This window comes from Gorilla gorilla, chromosome 19 (assembly GCF_029281585.2).
Source record: "Gorilla gorilla gorilla isolate KB3781 chromosome 19, NHGRI_mGorGor1-v2.1_pri, whole genome shotgun sequence".
Classification (NCBI taxonomy): domain Eukaryota; kingdom Metazoa; phylum Chordata; class Mammalia; order Primates; family Hominidae; genus Gorilla; species Gorilla gorilla.
Window position 1 is genome coordinate 23,772,561 of NC_073243.2, and position 19,734 is coordinate 23,792,294.

The window sequence follows — 19,734 nt, forward strand, 5'->3', positions numbered from 1 at the left end:
TCTAACAGCCATATATTGAACCCTATATCCAACAATAACATAATACACATTCTTTGCAAACACAGACCACTCATAAAAGCTGACAATATACTACACAAAAAAGTCTCCTATATGAACAATATTCTGTGATTGAGATGTAATTATTTTAAAAATCAATAATAAAAAGATAACTTAAAAATCAACATTTTGAAATTTTACAAATACACTTTTAAATGGTTCACTAAAGGAATCATCATAGAAATTAGAAAATATTTAGAACTGAAAACTAAATACTACATATAGAAACTTGTGATGTGAGCTAAAACAGTATTAGAGAAGACATTTACAGTTTTTAAACTGTTTTATTAGGAAAGAAGATGAAAATTAATGACCTGAGAAATTGGGGGGTCAGAGAGAATAAATCCAAAGAAAAGGTAAGAAAAGAAAATAACTAAACCTGTTAGCAAGCTAATTTGTTTAAATAAATTTATGTTATATCTTATCTATAGAAATATGTCCAAAAAAGGTCCTACCCAAATTATTCTAGTATCTATATTATTGCACCTCAACTGATCATCTCAACTGGCTGGTTAATTCCAAAGCCCAATACAGATTTATCACAATGCTAGCATGGCTCTCCCCAACCCCATCCTCTTAACGACACAGACTTCTTTGGAGTCAAGTTCTCCAACTAGAACCTTAGGTAAGAACCCTTTCTCCACCCAACTAATTGAAGATATGATCCTCCCAAACCCCAACCTCTGTGTGACCTTGAGACTTTGAGAAAAACTCAGATTCTCCTGTAGAAGGAGGCTGTGCTTTGAAAAGAAACTCAGAAGTTCACTCAGGTTGTCCATGAGTTAAGTTGGAAAAAAATCCAACAAACTCAGTAAGAGATAACTGTAAAATCTCTGAATTATGTGGAATGGCTGCAAAACAAAAACAAGAAAAAAACCCTGTCCTTTCTTTCATTCCTTTTCTACTTAGCGCCCTTTGCAGCTACCTCCAGCTGCCAGTGTGGGAAATTAAGGTGAAGGCTGGCAGAAAGGCAGCCTGGCTCCTCTTCATACTGCATAGCTTTTGATGGTGACATCACATTTCCATACCTGCACAATTTATTGCAATGGGCTTCATCTGAAACTGATCAACCTCTCAAATCTTACATGTCGACATTACAATCTGACCATAACCTCTTAATTTTGCAGTTTTCTCACTCCTTCACCCCATGATCCCTGTTCCTCAACATTCTGAAAACTTCCAGGCCTTGATCCATCAGCCCCTCCCACCCAGACTCCCATTCCTACCGAACGAGGACTCCAAAGACGGCCACTGAATCCCCCTCTCACTGTGGAAGCCATGCAGATCCAAAGCCCCCCACACTCACAGACCTGGGACAATCCCATGGTCTGGCAAAATCACATAGCCAGGCAAAATTGCGGTCACCCTACACGTGGTTATTCAATCTCAGCTGGACTCTCAACGCCACTCTCCAGTCGCTTTCTTATCCCTGGCTTAGTCTGAAATTGGAAAAGGGTTGTTCCTAAGCCTTTCCATTCTCCTCAAGCCACCGTTCCAACCCTGTGGCCTCTTACTCTCCTACCTCATAGAGAAGAAAATAAGGGAGATCTATCAGGCTTGGTTGAAACTACTCTGGCAAAGGTCATGAATGAATCATTCTTTTCTCAGCTTTTCTCGTGGCTAGCTGCCTCCCACCAGTCAGACTCCAGCTCAAATGCTACCTTCACAAACAGCCCTTAACTGACCCGCTGGGGAAAGCCATTCTCCTACTTACTCTCTCCATAGCCTTGTTTCATTTCCTCATTGGACATTTCAGAAAGGCAGAGAGAACTGGCCTGTCTTCTTCACTGTACTATCCCCAGCACCTAGAGCACAGGGGGTGCTTAATAAATATTCCTTAAACTAATTCTGTAGGAAAACTATCTCTGATTTACTGAAGTTTTGAATTATTCATGACCTTCAGTAGCACACTCCTTGTGTAAAATTCAACACCCCTTTTCCGATTTCAAACCACGACCATCAACTTTTCTTCCTACTTCCCTTCATCGTCAGTTTAAGTCCCATACGTGCCACCTTCTTCAAATCATTGCCACCTCTGTCTACCATTCCCTCAAACCTATTTTGTCATTTTGGATTTTTTTTTTAGTATCTGGCTTACATTTTTCCTCTCTACATTATCCCTTATGATTTTCAATAACTTCTTCTACATGGTCAGTGACAAAGTCGGTGATTCCAACATTCATGTCAGCTGCTAACCACAGGACGACCCCAGCCAGCCTCAATCTTACCCTAATCGTTTCCTCTTAAAAACCTCAGCATTCATCTTTCCTACTTCCCTACTACATCCAGTGAAGCTGTTCATGCTGTCCACAGAAATTTCTCAGCTTACAGCCCCTCCACTTTACTCTCTTGGGTATGCACTTGATTTTTGACCGTTTTGCTGTCTGCGTCCTATTAATGCAACTCTATTTACCTTATTAAACCTTCTGGTCTTCCTGTTACATGCTCTCTCCCACCTTATTATGCTCCAGAAGACCACTACAAAAGTCTTCAAATGCCATTTTATTATATGTAATTGCAGCCTGTATTATTTAAACTTAATGTGTTAAGATTCAAAGAAAAGCAAGACATGGGTAAGCAAGCAACAAATCTTTCTATCTTAAAGAGAAATAGAAATGTTAAACAGAGAGTTTGGGTATTCCACATTCTCATTTGATTATGACAAGATGTATAATTTACATTAATTCCTAGCTACCACTTCACATGATTATTTGGAAGAAATACTTACATAGATTAGTCCTGAATAGTAGCGATCCTTCAGATTATGTAAAACGGAAGCTTCATTCAAGCATGTCAATTCTGCCATATCCTCCACCTTGGAAAACTTAGGTGGGTTCATCTTCTGAATATCATCTTTGTTGACCATTGCTTTCTTTCCATTCTCTGCCAACTCCACCATAACTTCATCTCCCCGTTCTTCTTTGATACTAGCTGCCTCAAAACCATGGCGTTCTGATGGAATCCACACTAACTTTTTAGCTGTCCAATCAGCTTGAGTGGCAGGGTTGTAGATGACAGCCCTGTCCACAAAGAGATACCTCTCTGGATCCTCGAGTCCAGTTCTCTGCGCCATTGTAAATGGAACGATCCAAAAGCAATTGCCTCTAAGAGAAGAGGAGGAGGGCAAAATTAGATGTTTAAGAAACATAAAAGAATGTACACGTTTTTCTTTTCTAAGAAACTTAAAACCTTAGATTAAGCATTAACTCTGTGTTAAGGAGCTGGCGTATACCTCTTCACAGCCATACTAACCGAGTTTCCAAGGTAAATTTCAGCGGTGACCACAAATTATGGCTCTGGTTGTCTGATGGGTTTGCCCTCAGTTACTGAGGGCAAAAAAAAGAAAAGAAAAGAAAAGAAAAGGCAAAGTTACAAGTTGACCCTTTTTTTTCTTTATCTCCTCTTTCACCCTCACCACAAATTAAACAGGGAGTTAAGAAGGGAAAAAAAAAAAGAAAACAAAGATGGGTAATAAAAGGTTCATGAAGTGGTACCAGAATTAATATGACCACAAGGAAACAGCTACAAAAACACATGATTGTCAGAAGAGTAAAGAATCTAAAGAATCTAAAACATGCCTCCCATTCTACCCTCAGATAACGACTTAAAGTTCTTCTTATGAATAACCCAAATCAGTCTCCCTCTAGCTTTTCTATGGCCCCATGAGGTCTTAATGTGATCAACTGGGACCACAACAGACAAGCATAACTTGGTTTCACACAACAGCCTTTTGAATATGTCATGGTAGCTGTTCAGGCCTCTATTCCCATCCTGCAGCTCCTCTACCCCTCATTCACCAAGACTCCTTCCCCTGCCGGATCTCTCGCCTAAACAGACTCCAACATGCTGCTTGTCTTCCCTCTAAAGTGTGTGGCCCAGAAGCAAACATCATAGCCCAGATATGGTCTGACCAGTGCAGAAGAAAAAGGAACCATCAACAATCTTAGCCACACTGAGGAAAGTACTGGTTCTGTGACATTTACAATTAATGTATCTCAAGACCTAGTTGGTTTATTTAGCACCCATTTACCATTGGCTCACAAAGGGCTAGCAGAGGAAGCTCCATCACTTTGTGGCTAAGCTATGTCCCCTCCTCTACTTGTGCACTGGCTTTCTGGACCAAATGGCAGGATTTTACATCCATCATCTTTCTAATGTGACTCATCATGATTGCCTGACAGGATCTTTTTGGGATTTGATACCAACTTAAACATTTTTGCTGCTACTCCAAATTCCAGGTTATTATAAATTTCACAGGCATGGCTTCCATCACTTCATTCAAACCAACAGAAGAAGCCAACTGAGTACCTACTCTTGCTCTATCAAATCCCCACTTCTCCCCTCCGTTCACTCCACTCCCCTAGCCAAAAATGCTAGGGGTTCTTTGTAGGCAAGAGGAAATCATAAAGTAGTCTAAGGTTGTTAAGAGGTTCTTGAGTCCATCAGCTAATCTCAACTTCAACAAAATCCCTGAAATGGTATAAAAATATAATGCACTTAGCGTGTGTGTATATGTGCTATAACGTTCTCTAGATTCTAAAGGGCTCTATCTGTATCCTAAAAGATCAATCACTGACAGTGGTTACACATTCAACCAACTTCTGGGCACAATGGCCCATAACTGTTATCTCAGCAACTTGAGGGGCTAAGGTGGGAGGAGTGCTTGAAGCCAAATATTTGAGACCAGCCTGGGCAACATAGCAAGATCCCGCCTCTACAGAAAAATTTAAAAATTAGCCAGGCGTGTTGGTGCATATCTAGCCCTTTAACTACTACTAATAATTTACTAGAACCAGCTGGGTGCAGTAGCTCATGCCTATAATCCTAGCACTTTGGGAGGCCGAGATGGGTGGATCACCTGAGGTCAGAAGTTCGAGACCAGCCTGGCCAACATGGTGAAACCCCATCCCCACCAAAAATAACAAAAAATTAGCCAGGCGTGGTGGTGGGTGCCTGTAATCCCAGCCACTCAGGAGGCTGAGGCAGGAGAATTGCTTGAACCTGGGAGGCGGAGGTTGCAGTGAGCTGAGATCATGCCACTGCACTCCAGGCTGGGTGACAGAGCAAGACTCCGTCTCAAAAACAAACAAAAATAAATTTAAAAAAATAATTTACTAGAACCAAATAGCTAAGATTCTTCAGAAATTGCTTGTTGCAATGTAATGCGTTAAAAACACTCATCTTCTATAGTAGCGGCTGTCAAATTCAGGCATGCATTTGCAGCACCTAGAGGGTTTATTAAAATACAGATTGCTGGGCTCTATCCCAGAGTCCCTGATTCAGTAGGTATAGGGTAGAGCCTGAGAACTATTTTTTTTTTTTTTTTGAGACAGAATTTCACCCCGTTGCCCAGGCTGGAGTGCAGTGGACGCAATCTCAGCTCACTGCAACCTCTGCCTCCAGGGTTCAAGTGATTCTCTTGCCTCAGCCTCCCAAGTAGCTGGGATTACAGGCAGGCCTGCACCATGACCGGCTAATTTTTGTATTTTTAATAGAGATGGGGTTTCACCATGTTGGTCAGGCTGGTCTTGAACTCCTCACCTCAGGTGATCCACCTGCCTCGGCCTCCCAAAGTGCTGGGATTACAAGCGTGAGCCACCGCGTCCAGCCTGAGCCTCAGAATTTGCATTTCTAACAAGTTCCCAGATGCTGCTGCCACTGCTGGTCCTGGGACACATTTGACAACCATTGCTCCAAAGTTCTGTGGTTGCCATTGTGCGCCACTGCTACCAGCAGGTATGTTAGAGTAGAAAAAGAGGTTGAAAACCAAATTCTAGACTAATTCATAACAATTTAAATAACATGTTGATGTCTTAAAGGTTATAGACTTGGATAAAACAAAAATCGCAAAATAAGATGAAAGAAAAAATCACAAAACATGTGATTAATGTTATTAAAACTTCTATACAAATAAAATTGCTAACACATTTTATATCTAAACTTGCATTAGTCTTCTAAGACATCCTCTTTGGAGAGGGCAATACAGAAAACATTCATAGGTACATGTACATTCTGCATAATAGTTTTAAAAGCCTCTAGGGACTGGTCTAATAACACTATTAACAAGTTGTCTCTTTCCAACTTAAACGTTGCACACTGGTAAAAAGAAAGGAGGCCAGGTGGGGTGGCTCACGCCTGTAATCCCAGCGCTTTGGGAGGGCGAGGCAAGGCAGGTAGATTGCTCGAGTCCAGGTGTTCAAGACCAGCCTGGGCAACATAGCGAAACCCCGTCTCTACAAAAAATACAAAAAATTAGCTGGGCTTGGTGGCACAGGCCTGTAGTCCCAGTTCTTCAGGAGGGTGAGGCAGGAAGATCACTTGAGCCCAGGAGGCAGAGGTTGTAGTGAGCTGAAATCACACTACCGCACTCCAGCCTGGGCAACAGAATGAGACTCTGTCTCAAAATAATAATAATAATAATAATAATAATAATAATAATAATAATAATAATAAAAAATTTAAAAAAAAAGAAGAAAGGAGGCATGGCTTCAAGGTGGGAAACATCACAGGTAAATTTGAGAACAAATAATAGGATACACACTCCACCTTTCAGAAGGGTAGAATCTATTAAAAGAAAATATTCAACTATAACAAAATAAAACAAGTTTCTCTAACTATTCTTATCAGGTGTAAACTGCATATCCTACAGAGCACTTAGGAAACTGTCTTGCTGTCAGCAGACACGCACACACTTCTTCAATTTTACACTGGACATGTAATTAGATGCTTAAATTTAGCAGGTGACTATAAATTAGAATAATTTAACAAATAACTTCTAGAACAGGTCTAGAAGCAGTAGATTATATATCTTAAAATTATTTTATCAAATTGGGACATCTTACATTTATCAGTACTTTTTCTAGATGGGGAAATGCTTGTAATTTAGTATTTTAAAAAACCCAGTAGAACACAAAAGTGTAATTACACAGCATGTTCCCAATTTTGTGGGGAAAACTACATACACGTGTGTATTTTTTTTTTAAATGGAACAAATATTCATTGGGTCTTTACTGGGTAGTAGGATTACCAATGACTTTCACCTTTTCAGTCTCTTCTACAACTAAACACTATGAGGAGAGTCATCTGTTCCACGCTGTATCTTGAGCATTTTGTCTAGTCCCTGGTATATAACAGGGGATCTGTACCTATTGATCAATATTTACGTGAATGGTCCCAACCCTCATAGTGAAATTCAACTTCTCCACAACCAAAAAGCTATTATTCCTTCAACTCCTGACCCAAATGCCATCCTTTCAGAAGTTCTTTTCAGGTCAATGTGGCAATTTAATCCTTTTCCTTCTCCTAACATTTTGTACTGTTCTCCTGACTTTCTTCTTACCCTACCCTGCGTTGTACCTGAGGGCTTTGCAGCTGTTAAGTGTTCATATTATTGTTTACCTGATAGAGTTCATGAGACCACTGGAGATATTTTGTTCAGTTTAATTCTTCACTTGTGATTGTCAAATACATTTATTTCACTCCATCACACATTGGTACCCAATCTGGATAATACTGGTGTTCAACAGTGTACCACTCACCAGTGATTTGCTTGCAGAAAGGACAACACTATGATTTTTAAAACAGCAGATACCATTGTCATATATCACTAATTATGGCCAGGCACTATTCTAAGCAGTTTACATACATCAACTCTTAATCCTCACAACAGCCCTATGAGGTAGGCACTATTAATATCTCCATTTTACAGATGAGGAATCTGAGGTACAGAGAAAGCCAATAACCAGCCCAAGGGCACGCAGCTAACAAGTAGCAGAGCTGGGATTAAACTCAGAGTTCAGCTCCAGAGTACACACTACAATGATGGAAGGTGACATGGAGGAAATTTTGAAGGGTGTGTAGTGTACAATGCTATATACTACCTTTCTACTAAATAAAAACCCAATCAATTACGGCTTAAAAAGTATAGGCTTAACCAATGAATCATCTGGCAAAGGTTTTATATATTTTATAGAAAAAGATACCCATAACTTAGGGGAAATAAAGACAAACAGGAATCTTTTTGTTAGCGAACATAAAGATGGTCTGAGGGTTATTAGTGTCATTTTAAATTGCTGCCTAATTATAATTAAATCATTTATCTGTGTATGAATTAGCCCCCTACAGAGCCGAAGTTGCCATCCCTTTCAGTGGTTTGACACACACACCCCTGGGGCTCCACCCCCAGGTCATTTTTCACTTCCAATGAAATGTCACTCAGCAAACTTTTCAAACCCCTCCCAGCACCTACTATGAGTGTGGACAGAGGCAAACAATTCAATTTTATGAACGGCCTGCACATAGAAAGGCAAACAAGAAGGATGGATAAATTATCCATGACAGAGCATCCATCTATAACAGATGAGCTAAAACAGAACTGTCCCAATTTGGGTACTGCTACCATTGAGGTCACTTACATGACAGGGCTGGACGAGTCTGCTAATTTATCAAAATCCTGCTCAATCCAATGATCACAAACACAAACCAAACACAAAAGGCCACTATTGCTACTTATGGCCTGCCCCATCTCCCAATTAATATCTCTATACTGTGTTTAATATTTCCAAAACTAAGATCCAACACCAGGAACTTTAATTCCTCACATGTGATAACAAAGTGCATAAACCGCTGAAGCATATAGTCTTCCACCCTACAACGTGCCCTTCAAGATTTCCTCCATCTCACCTTCCATCCCAGCTGCCTTCGTTACAATGATTTCCCTATGGAGCCCAAATGAAAAGCCAGGCTCCCAAGGGTCACATCCTTCTGCTGCCAAAGCTCGTGCTATATCGCACAATTACACCATATGCTTTCTCCAGATAAGGACGGGGAAGAACTGAATTTAAGATGCAGAAGTAAGGAGATGCATAAAATGGCCACTTTTCCAGAACCCGAGACAGGCAGGGCATACTTAAACATCAAAAGCAAGGGACTCAAAGAATAATTAATAAAGGCAGATTGATGAAGGAGATAAAACAATAAATAGATTATAAAGTTTTCCAGACTGAGATACTATCAAGAATAATTAAACCTGACTCAAAGAATCCTCAGTTTCAACGTTAAAAAACAAAATCTCAGCAAAGCCAAAGTATTATGTTTGGTATTACATTATTCAGCGAAAACAGCAGTCTTTGTTTCATCTGCAGTCTGCATCTACCCCGCCTGCTTTCCCCTACCCCACCCCAGCCCACCCCACCCCCTTCCATCCACCGCAGTGATCTTGAAGGGAGCTGCAGAGGCCCTAAAGAAACAGAGATAACGGCTGTAGGCAGAGGCCACGTTATCCAAACCTCACCAGCCCGGTCTGACCCGCCGAGTCGCCAACCTCCTTCCTAAGGCCCCAGTTCCAAACAGGCCTGGCTGGGGGCCTCCCGCTTCCCAGGGCCGCATCCGCCCACCACAGGCCCACAAAGCCCCCGCAAATGCCAGGACTCCGCGGCTTCAACTTCCCTCCGAACCAATTCCAGTCCGATTTTATGGGATCAGGGTGTGACCCCCAACTGCAGAAGGCAATGAAGAGACTGCGGCGAGCCATTCCCAGCTCGCTTACACAATAAAGGGATCCCGAGGCGAGTGCTGACCCTCCCCCCGGCCGTCCTGCTGCAGCGCGCCCCGCCACATTTCCCGCCTCGCCCCCCCACACCGCCTGGGCCTCGCAGGGCGTCCACTCCCGGCCTAGGCGCTCCACGGAGGGCGCGGCAGGACGCCCTCCTCCCGCGCTCCTTCCCCGGCGCCGGCGGAGTCCGACCCTCCCCACGCCCGCGGCCGGCTCCGGAGCCCCTCACCCGCCGCGCGCTTCCCCGGCCGCGCAGAGCCAATGCCCTCCTGTCCCTCCACCCACGGGTCGGGCGCGCGCCGCCCGCCTTCCAAGCCCATGGTGAACTCCTCTAGCACTGCGAGGGACTGGTCGGGCCAGGCCTAACCCACCCAGCAACCCACGCAGGGGCCCTTCCTGCCCAGCGCCCCCCCACCCTACCGCCGGGACTGCGCTTTCCAGCCCCGCTAGAATCCCCTCTCTTCCTGGGAGGCAGACACTGGCTCGCGGGGCACGCCGAGACCTCCGCCGGGAAACTAGCCCCTCGACCTCGCGCCCCCGGGGATCCCACCCACCGAGAACCTGGTCCTCACGTCCCCACCCCCAGATCTCCATACCCCAGCCCCCCAGGGGTCGCCCTCCTGCACACGCAGGCCCTGACCCCCGCGGGTTTCACAAGGACTTCATTACCCGCTCCTCCGGGAGTCTCTCCATCTCCACCCACTGAGGTCCCAGTGCCCCCAGCCCAGGACCCTGCTCAAACTAACCTAAGGTCTCCGCAGCACAAACCCTACAGCTCAGAAGCCCCTCTGTCTTCCCCAGCTCCCGCTTCGGTCCCCCGTTCCTGTCCTCCAGAGCCGCCTGGGACCCCTCAGCCCAGGATCCATTCCTCCCTCCACAAACTGTCCCCCAGCCCTGGGCCGCGCACTCGGACCCGGGTAGCCGCACCTCTCACCTTCAGCCGAAGACGGTGGCGCGGGCGCACGTCCCCAGCCGCGACCACAGACCCAGCGCCTCAGTCCCAAACCCACCGCTGCCTCCGCCGGGCTCCTTTAGCACTGCTGCTCGGCGCTGCCCCACCCACTCCCACCCTCATTGGGCCAGCTCCACGCCCATCACCGCCGCCCCCAGACCCACTGGTTGGTTTGCGCGCCCATCTCCAAGGGAAGACGTTAGCAACCCGAACGAAGCTACCTTCCCGAGTCCGGATCCCTCCACCCACCTGGAATGACGCTCATTGGCTCCCGCTCCCAGCCCAGGCCACCGAGGCCCCAATCTCATGGGCTGGTTCTTACGCCCGTCATAGGCTCCGGGAGGTGCGGCCGGGGCAGTGGCGCGGGATTGGCTGGCTCGTGCGTAGATGGACAGCTGAGGCTGGCTGGGCGCCCGGCGATCCCGCGAGGCGGCGGGTGCGGACCCCGCGGCGGCCGGCGCGCTGCGCTGACACTGGCTGTGCGGGCCGCGGGGCAGGTGGGCCGCGGCAGGAGGCTGGCGCTCTGACTGCAGACTCCTCGTCCTAGCGTCAGGCAGCCGGCGCCCCCGCAGCACATTCGAGCGCCCGGTCGCCCCCTCTGCTTGCGGCAGCCGGCATCTACCGCAGCGGGACGGGGTTCCACCGCGGAGTCGCGAGCCCTCAGCGTTGCCTGCAGGGGCGGGGCGGAGCGCGGTCCAGAGTCCTGACGTCACCCCCGGGGCTGCGCGGGGTTGGGGCCGCGGCGCTGCGACTCACCTGCAGTGGGGGAAGGAACGCGGGGGAGGGCGCTGCTCCGCCCATGCGCACAGGGTTTGCCCGGGACCCGGCTGCGCTCCACGCTGCGGCCACTGTCCCGACCCCGGCCCCAGGCGGACTCTGCCGGGATCGGCCGAGCGCCAGGCGCAGGACACGGTCCTCCAAGGTCGCAGTTTTGGTGTTAGCGGGGTGAGAGGCTCTCCTGCCCAGCCTCCAGGCAAGGCTGAGATTCCAGAAGCATGAGAAGAGAACCGACCTTGGAGAGAAAACTTGGAAGAAACTTTATTCACCTCATTCATTCACTCGTTCAATCGCTCCTTCATTCATTCATCAGAGCTCCCTACGTGAAGGGCTATGAGAGGTTCTTAAGAATATAAGGCTGGATTCCTGTAGCGCTGTCATATCCCCTAGGGCTTATGAAAACGTTGGAGACTGAAAAACAGTGGCCCCAAAATAAGGAAACTGGAAAAATCAAAGTAAATAAAATTTAATGAAATGTCTGCAGAATCTAGGCAACTGCAACAAAACTCTTGCATAATTATATATAAATATAATAAAGTCTAAATCACATGAACAAAATGAATTATTCATACAAAACCTGAAAGTCAAGATCATAAAAGTTTACGGCAAGATGCAGTTATTAATCAGTTATTAATGTAGGCTATGGGAGCATTTTAATACATGTGATAATGATGTGTTTGCCTAAGCCTAGGAAACGTCTAGTCTGGCAAAAAGTGAATTAAGCAAAAAACAAGGCAGGAAGTCCTAAGGAAGGGTTGGTGGAATTCAGAAGAGGCTGGAAGGCAGCTGAGTGCAGAGTCCTTCCTGGGGAAGTCCGAACCAGGCTCTGTTTTGTCCTTTGTCCTGCTGCATCTGGTCCCCCACCCCCACCTGCCTACTGGGGTACTACCCCGTGTCCAGGTGTCTTGTGACTTGGCTCTGTGAAGAGGTCTGTCCTTCTAATGCAGTCTGCACATGGAGTACAAATTAACTTTCCAAAATATATGAATGATATTCCTCTAATGAATTTTAAAATGTGTTTAGAGAAGACCAAAGACTCGCTCTCTGAGGCCTGAGTCTCCACTTTGTCAGCCACCGAAGTCATTTCTCAGTGCAATGTTCTGTGCTTAGTTCATCCACTCGCGAATAACCCTGTAAGCCAGTCAGTAGTTTCTCATAATTCAAAAACTTTTGCATATATATGTATATATATGTATATATGTATATATATGTGTGTGTATATATATTTTTTGTTTTGTTCTGTTTTGTTTGTTTCTTTGAGATGGAGTCTCGCTCTGTTACCAGGCTGGAGTGAACTGGCATGTTCTCAGCTCACTGCAATCTTCGCCTCCCGGGTTCAAGTGATTCTCCTGCCTCAGCCTCCCTAGTAACTGGGACTACAGGCGCGCGCCACCACGGCCAGCTAATTTTTGTATTTTTAGTAGAGAGAGGGTTTCACCATGTTGGCCAGGATGTTGGCCTCGATCTCTTGACCTCGTGATCCGCCCGACTCGGCCCCTGAAAATGCTGGGATTACAGGCATGAGCCACCGTGCCCGGCCAACTTTCGCATAATTTTAACACAAACTCAATGGACCATCAGAAGAGGAGGGCAGGAAGTTCACCAGAAGGAAACACCAAAAAGACATTAGTCTTGATGAGAAATTAATAATAAAGAGAATATCCCCAAATGTATCTCTCCCCCTGGTGGCTCTTTGGCACTTGGGCCCTACATGTCCAACTGCCTGGATGAGGGGGGACTGCAAAAGCAGAAGGTACCAAACCTATTTTCTTCTATCACCCTTTCCCACTACTCAAACTCTCTCTTCCCAACTTCTTTGTGAATGGAACCGCTCTTGCAATCTCTTTCTTTCCTTTCTTTTTCTCCCAACACCTAGCCCCACTATATACCTATCATCCATCCCAGGCAGCCTCCTCTGACTCCAGTTCCACCCATGTAGCTTCATCCCAGAATTTGCTGCCATCTTGATGAAGAAAGCACAGGATTTAGAAGCAGATAGACCTGGCTTTGAATCCAACTTTGCCTTTCACAAATTACTTAACCTCATCTCTAAAAAGGGGATACAAATGTATACCTAAAAGACTCGTTCATGAAGATGTAGCATAATGATTTCCTGTAAACAAAATGTGGCATTATAAATAGATTGAAAATTGTCCCTTTTTCTAGTGTACATGTTTATTACAGAAGACTGAGGAATCTTTCTCCTCTCTCTCTCTCTAGTAATTTTTGCTGTCGGTCTAGGCTGCTTTTATCTCCAAAAGAAAAAGTTCACAGACTATTGTTTTGCAGGGTCTAGGTCAGAAGTCCACATTTGTTCCCTCAGGGCAGTTCCAGCCCCTGAACTTGTTTTGTTCCATCTGTACAGGACTGGTATACAGCATTTTTTTAAAAAAATTGAATGAATTCCAACATTTAAAAACCAAGCACTATCCCACATCATTAGCCATTAGGGAAATGCAAATCAAAACTACAATGAAGGCCCAGGCGCGGTGGCTCACGCCTGTAATCCCAGCACTTTGGGAGGCTGAGGTGGGTGGATCACTTGAGGTCAGGAGTTTGAGACCAGCCTGACCAACATGGTGAAACCCCATCTCTACTGAAAATACAAAAAATAGCCAGGTGTCGTGGTGGGCACCTGCAAGTCCAGCTACTCAGGAGGCTGCAGCAGGAGAATCATTTGAACCCAGGAGATGGAGGTTGCAGTGAGCCAAGATTGTGCCACTGCACTCCAGCCTGGGCGACAGAGCGAGACTCCGTCTCAAAAAGAAAAAAAAAAAATTTTTTATTTTCTTTCTCAAAAACAAACAAACAACAACAAAACAACAACAACAAAACACTATGAGATCCCACTTCACATATACTGGAATAACTATAATAAAAAAGATGGACAATAATAAATGTTGGTGAGGATGTAGAGAAACAGCAACCTTAGGCCACTGCTGGCAGGAATGGAAAATGGTTCAGCCACTTTGTAAAATAGTTTGGTGGTTTCTTAAAAAGTTAAATGTATTCTGTGTTTTTGACCACATTTTTTTTAAAAAGTTAAACATAAGGCCGGGGGCAGTGGATTACGCCTGTAATCCAAGCACTTTGGGAGGTCGAGGCGGGTAGATCACCTGAGGTCAGGAGTTTGAGACCAGCCTAGACAACATGGTGAAACCCCGTCTCAAAAAAAAAAAAAACCAAAAAAACAGAAAAACAAAAAAAGACTGTAGAGGCAGAAAATAGAATATTTGCCTGTGGTGAGGACTGGGGCTGGGGAGGAGAGTCAGCACAGTGAATGTAAATGAGAGATCTGATTGAGTTGCTGAACCGATTTATGGTGATGGTTGCAGAACTTGGTAAATTTATTTAAAAAATTATTATACACTGCAAATTATATGAATATGCAAAATATACCTTAATAAGGTAATATTTGAAAAATAAAGAAGAAAAGAGCTGTCACATGAACATCCAGATTTCTAGCTTCCCTTGAAAAATTGGAAGGTATGGAAATTCAAGCAACAATTTGTCGATGCCTTGGCTGCTGCTCATTTTTAGACAAAGTATGTGCTTCCCAGGGTGCCTTGGTCACTGCCGCTCCCTGCTGTCTGTTTTTTTGTTGTTGTTGCTTGTTTGTTTTTGAGATGGAGTCTTGCTCTGTTGCCTAGGCTGGAGTGCAGTGACGCTATCTTGGCTCACTGCAACTTCCACCTCCCGAGTTCAAGCGATTCTCATGCCTCAGCCTCCCAAGTAGCTGGGATTACAGGCGTGTGCCACCACACCTGGCTAAGTTTTATATTTTTAGTGGAGACAGGGTTTCACCATGTTGGCCAGGCTGGTCTTGAACTCCTGACCTCAGATGATCCACCTGCCTCAGCCTCACAAAGTTCTAGGATTATAGGCGCGAGCCACCGTGTCCAGCCCCTGTTATCTCTTAAAGCTGACCCACTATGCTCATTAACATTATTTGCCCCATCTTTTTGGGTATTTATTTGAGTTTTCAGTCTCTGCCATACGTGTTGGGGGGCTTCATGTGAGATCATCCCAGAGAGATAAAAAGGGTAGTGTTTTTGAGTTGAAGAATTGTTCCTTTGACGGTGGCAAGGCCGTGGGAGGTTTGGGATGTCTAGAAGTGTAGACAGGGATACGCTTTGTACATGATTCCTGGAAGCAGTAGAACCTCAGGGCGTGGACTACCGTGATGGTCATCTCACAGCCCACCCAGGGCAGTAACACCAGACCAGTGAGAAAGATCAGTGCTCAACTGTGATATCTTGAGCAGAAGGAGTGATGGTAAAAACAGAGGCTTCAATGAGTTGAGAAAAAAAAGAAACTTCCAGAATTTTCTTGAGGCACTTAAGCTCTGGAGATCTGAAAAATCCCAGGAGAAGAGGTTCCTGAAAATTGCTAATTTAACATTTCTCGTCAACCATGTAGGATTTGGCTAAGTCAGATTTAATTTGGTTTAGAAAAATGAAGGCATGCATTATGCTAAATGAAGTAACTCAGGAATGGAAAACCAAATACTGCATGTTCTCAGTTATAAGTGGGAGCTAAGCTATGAGGATGCATAGACATATAGAGTGATATAGTGGACTTCCGGGATGGTGGGAGCAGGGTGGGAGGAGGGTGACGGAGAAAAGACTACATATTGAGTATAGTGTACAATGCTCAGGTGATGAGTGCACTAAAATCTCAGAATTTACCACTAAAGAACTCGTTATGTAAACAAAAACCACCTGTACCTCAAAACCCACTGAAAAAAAAAATAAGCCGGGCGCAGTGGGTCACACCTGTAATCCCAGCACTTTAGGAGGCCGAGGCAGGTGGCTCACCTGAGGTCAGGAGTTCTAGACCAGCCTGGCCAACATGGCAAAAGCCTATCTCTACTAAAAATACAAAAAAATTAGCCGAGTGTGGTGGCGCGTGCCTGTAATCCCAGATACTCGCGGGGCTGAGACAGAAGAATCTCTTGAACCCAGACAGGGAGGTTGCAGTGAGCCACGATCATGCCACTGCACTCCAGCCTGGGTGACAGAGCGAGACTCTGTCTCAAAAATAAATAATTAATAATAATAATAATAAGGAAAAGGAAAATGAAGGCATGATAATCCTATCCCCCTAGCATCTTAGTCAAGCCATACATGTGACAAATAGTTATTGAGTATCTTTTGTGTCTATGGGCTGGGCCAGGGTACTGAGGAAATACCTGTAATAACGTAGACATGGTCCTTCCCTCGAAGAGCATAAAGTCTAGCAGGAAAAGTAAACAAATAGGCAGATAGTTGCAATTGAGCAAAAGTTCTAAATCCAGAGTGCCCAGAAACCCAGAGGGTTTTCGGAGTTCTATAAAACCTCTGAAATTGTGTGCAAAATTTATCATGTGCTCTTTTTTCTGGAGAGAAGATCTAGCTTTTAGCAGGTTCTCATAGATGCCTCTCATCCAAAAAGGTTGGGAGAATACAATATAGTATCGCCAGTGCTACATTATGGAAAACACTGCAAGATCCAAGGTCGAGTTAAGAGGGCCACTTAACTCAGAATGGTGGGGGTTCCAGAAATTCTTCTTAGAGAAATTAATATTAAAAATATTATCTGGGCTGGACGCAGTGGCTCATGCCTGTAACCCCGGCACTTTGGGAGGCTGAGGTGGGCAGATCGCGAGGTCAAGAGATCGAGACCATCCTGGCCAACATGGTGAAACCCATCTCTACTAAAAATACAAAAATTAGCTGGGAGTGGTGGCGTGTGCCTGTAGTCCCAGCTACTCGGGAGGCTGAGGCAGGAGAATCGCTTGAACCTGGGAGGTGGAGTTTGCAGTGAGCCGAGATCACGCCACTACACTCCAGCCTGGCGACAAAGCAAGACTCTGTCTCAAAAATAAAAAAATATATATATATATATATAATCTGAACAGTAAAATGTTAACCAGACAAAGAGAAGAGGAAAATTCTGTCAGAGAGACCAACACAGAGAGAAAAGAATGCAGGGCTTTCCAAGCCCAGGAAGAAGTTGAGAGTAGCTAGAACAAAGAGAAGAAGCACGGAGGTAGAGGGAGATATGGAACAGAGAGGGTAGGCGGGCCGGCTGTATATGTAAACCATGATGTGGAACTTAGATTTTATCCAGAGCTCAGTGGGAGATTTTATCCAGAGCTCAGTGGGGATCTGTGGGAGAGTTTCAACTGGGGGAGTAACATGACCAGGTTTGTGTTTTAGAAGGCTCATTCTGGCCCTAAGGTGGATGAATGGATTGAAGTGAGTCGGAGGAGGCCAGTTAACAGGTTGCAGCAGCAGATAGCCCAGCTCAGAGTGGATGGTGACTTGGACTAAGGAGGGGCCAACGGGCGGAAAGACATGGTCAGATTGCGGTGATTGCCACTGTCAGGATTAAGTGAGATATTTAAAGTGCCAAGCCAACGTGTGAAGATATTGAAGCGCCTACCATAGTGCATAAGGATATTTATAGTGCCTGGCACAATGCTTGACACATCGCAAGTTGATTCCCTTCCTCTTTCTTCTCATGGCCTCCTGGACTAAAAACTGTCCCTCCCCATATCCTGTACACACTTTCATTAAAACAGCTATTAAAAATCCTTACTCTTTTTACTCTCTATCCCTGTATCCTCATTAAAAACCAGCACTGTCCAATAGAGATGGAATGTGAGCCACCAATCACACTACATATATAATTTAAAATTTTCCAGTAGAGACATTTAAAAAGTAAAAAGACACCATTCACATTAATTTTAATCATATAAAACCAAATACATATAGAATGTTACATTTCAACCTGTAATCAATGAAAACAATGATTATTAGGATAGTTCACTTTCTTTTTTTCATGCTAAGTATTCAAAATCTGATCTATGTTTTAGGTTTACAGCACATGTCAATTCATACTAACCACATTGTAAGTGCTCAACAGCTACATGTGGCTGGTGGCTACCATATAGGACAACACAGTGCTAGACTGTAAACTCCTGGCAGGAAGGGCCAGCTTGTATCCCTAGGAACAACTTAGTGCTCGACACATAGTAGATGCTCAATAAATGTTTATTGGATAAAAAGATGACAGGATGGATGGATTAATGTATGGATAGGTGGATGGGAGAAAGGATGGATGGATGGATGGAAGGAAGGATGGACGAATGGATGGATGGCAGGATGAATGGATGAAGAAAAGAAGAATGGATGGATAGATGGAAGGATGACAGGATTGATGGCAATATGGATGGATGAAGGAAAGAAGAATAAATGGATGGATGGATGGATAGAAAGAAGGATGGATGGACAGCAGGATTGATGGCAGTATGGATGGATGAAGGAAAGAAGAATGAATGGATGGATGGACAGATGGATAGAAAGAAGGATGGATGGACAGCAGGATTGATGGCAGTATGAATGGATGAAAGGAGAGAAGAATGGATGGATGATGCATGGATGGAAAGAAGAAGAGTTGGATGGTAGGTTGACAGGATGGGTGGATGGATGAGGAGATCCCTTTCAGCTTTGGGGAAGAGATAGTGTTGTAGCTGAGTCTGAAAGATGAGCAGGATGACAACAGTTAAGGATGATGGGCTGCAAAATGCAAGCATGGAAAAAACCAAAGCATGGCAAAGGCAAGGAAAAGTGATATCAGGAAATGGTGGGAAGTAATAGAGTTTGGTTAAAGTATGTAATGCCTGCTGCACAAAAGAAAGTGGGAAGTGATCACGGATATTCCTAAATCTGACACCAAACCCTATGTACAACAGGGAACTCCCAAGCTTCTAGCATTGTTTGCTTCAGTCAATATTTGAGGGACAGATGAAAAGAGAAATGAGAGGAAGAAGTAACGTAAAGGAGGAAATACTAACAAAAAGAAAGAAAAATGTTGACAAAGTGGTAAGAATTACTGGTTTTAGTGTTAGCAAATAACAAATAATAGGAAAGCTTACCAGAGGACCCTTGCCATTATCCTTTCCATCCTGATGGAAAGAGGAACAGGTCACAGGAGGCGAATAGCTTGAGAAGCCTGAAGTCTGATCAGTAGATCAGTGGTTAGAAAATAATATAGTGTTGTTGCTCTCAGAGTTTCTGCTGTTCCCTGATGGATCAGACCTATAGGGAATGTGGTGCATTTGTTGGTACAGAGGGCCCAAGCTTGACATCAAGCCTGATTGTTGTCACATGACACAACATTGCTGCCACCTCCTTTTTAAGGAGCCAGGGCTGGTTTGCTTCCTTTCTGGTCAGTCCTACACATTGAGCATTAGAGGAAATCAAGATATTGCCCTGGATTTGTTGAAAATAGATATTATTCTTCAGGCAAAAAAGTATGTGGGCATCTCATTGGAAGTTGTTTGCAAAATCCAAATCAGTTGTTTTCTTGAAAGATATTTTTATCAAAAGCTTTAAAACATCCTTTGTGA

The 19,734-nt window shown here is 44.7% G+C and overlaps 1 protein-coding gene across 12 annotated transcripts in view; it reads right to left on the bottom strand.

Annotated features, from left to right (window-relative positions):
* Positions 1-11,343, bottom strand: part of MYH10 (myosin heavy chain 10) — a 155,520-nt gene extending 144,177 nt beyond the window's left edge. For 5 of the 12 annotated variants that reach the window (XM_019013298.3, XM_055367463.2, XM_055367462.2 and 2 more), the window contains exons 1-2: positions 10,812-11,320; positions 2,786-3,161 (exon numbers count right to left, since the gene is read on the bottom strand). In XM_019013298.3, the coding sequence (XP_018868843.3) occupies positions 2,786-3,161; positions 10,812-10,870 (435 nt within the window). In that variant the 5' untranslated portion in view covers positions 10,871-11,320. Of the gene's footprint in view, positions 1-2,785; positions 3,162-3,309; positions 3,384-9,839; positions 9,945-10,544; positions 10,702-10,811 lie in introns of those variants that run through there. The other 7 variants (XM_063700612.1, XM_019013301.3, XM_055367464.2 and 4 more) reach the window with 7 other exon arrangements.
* Positions 11,344-19,734: the final 8,391 nt, after the last annotated feature.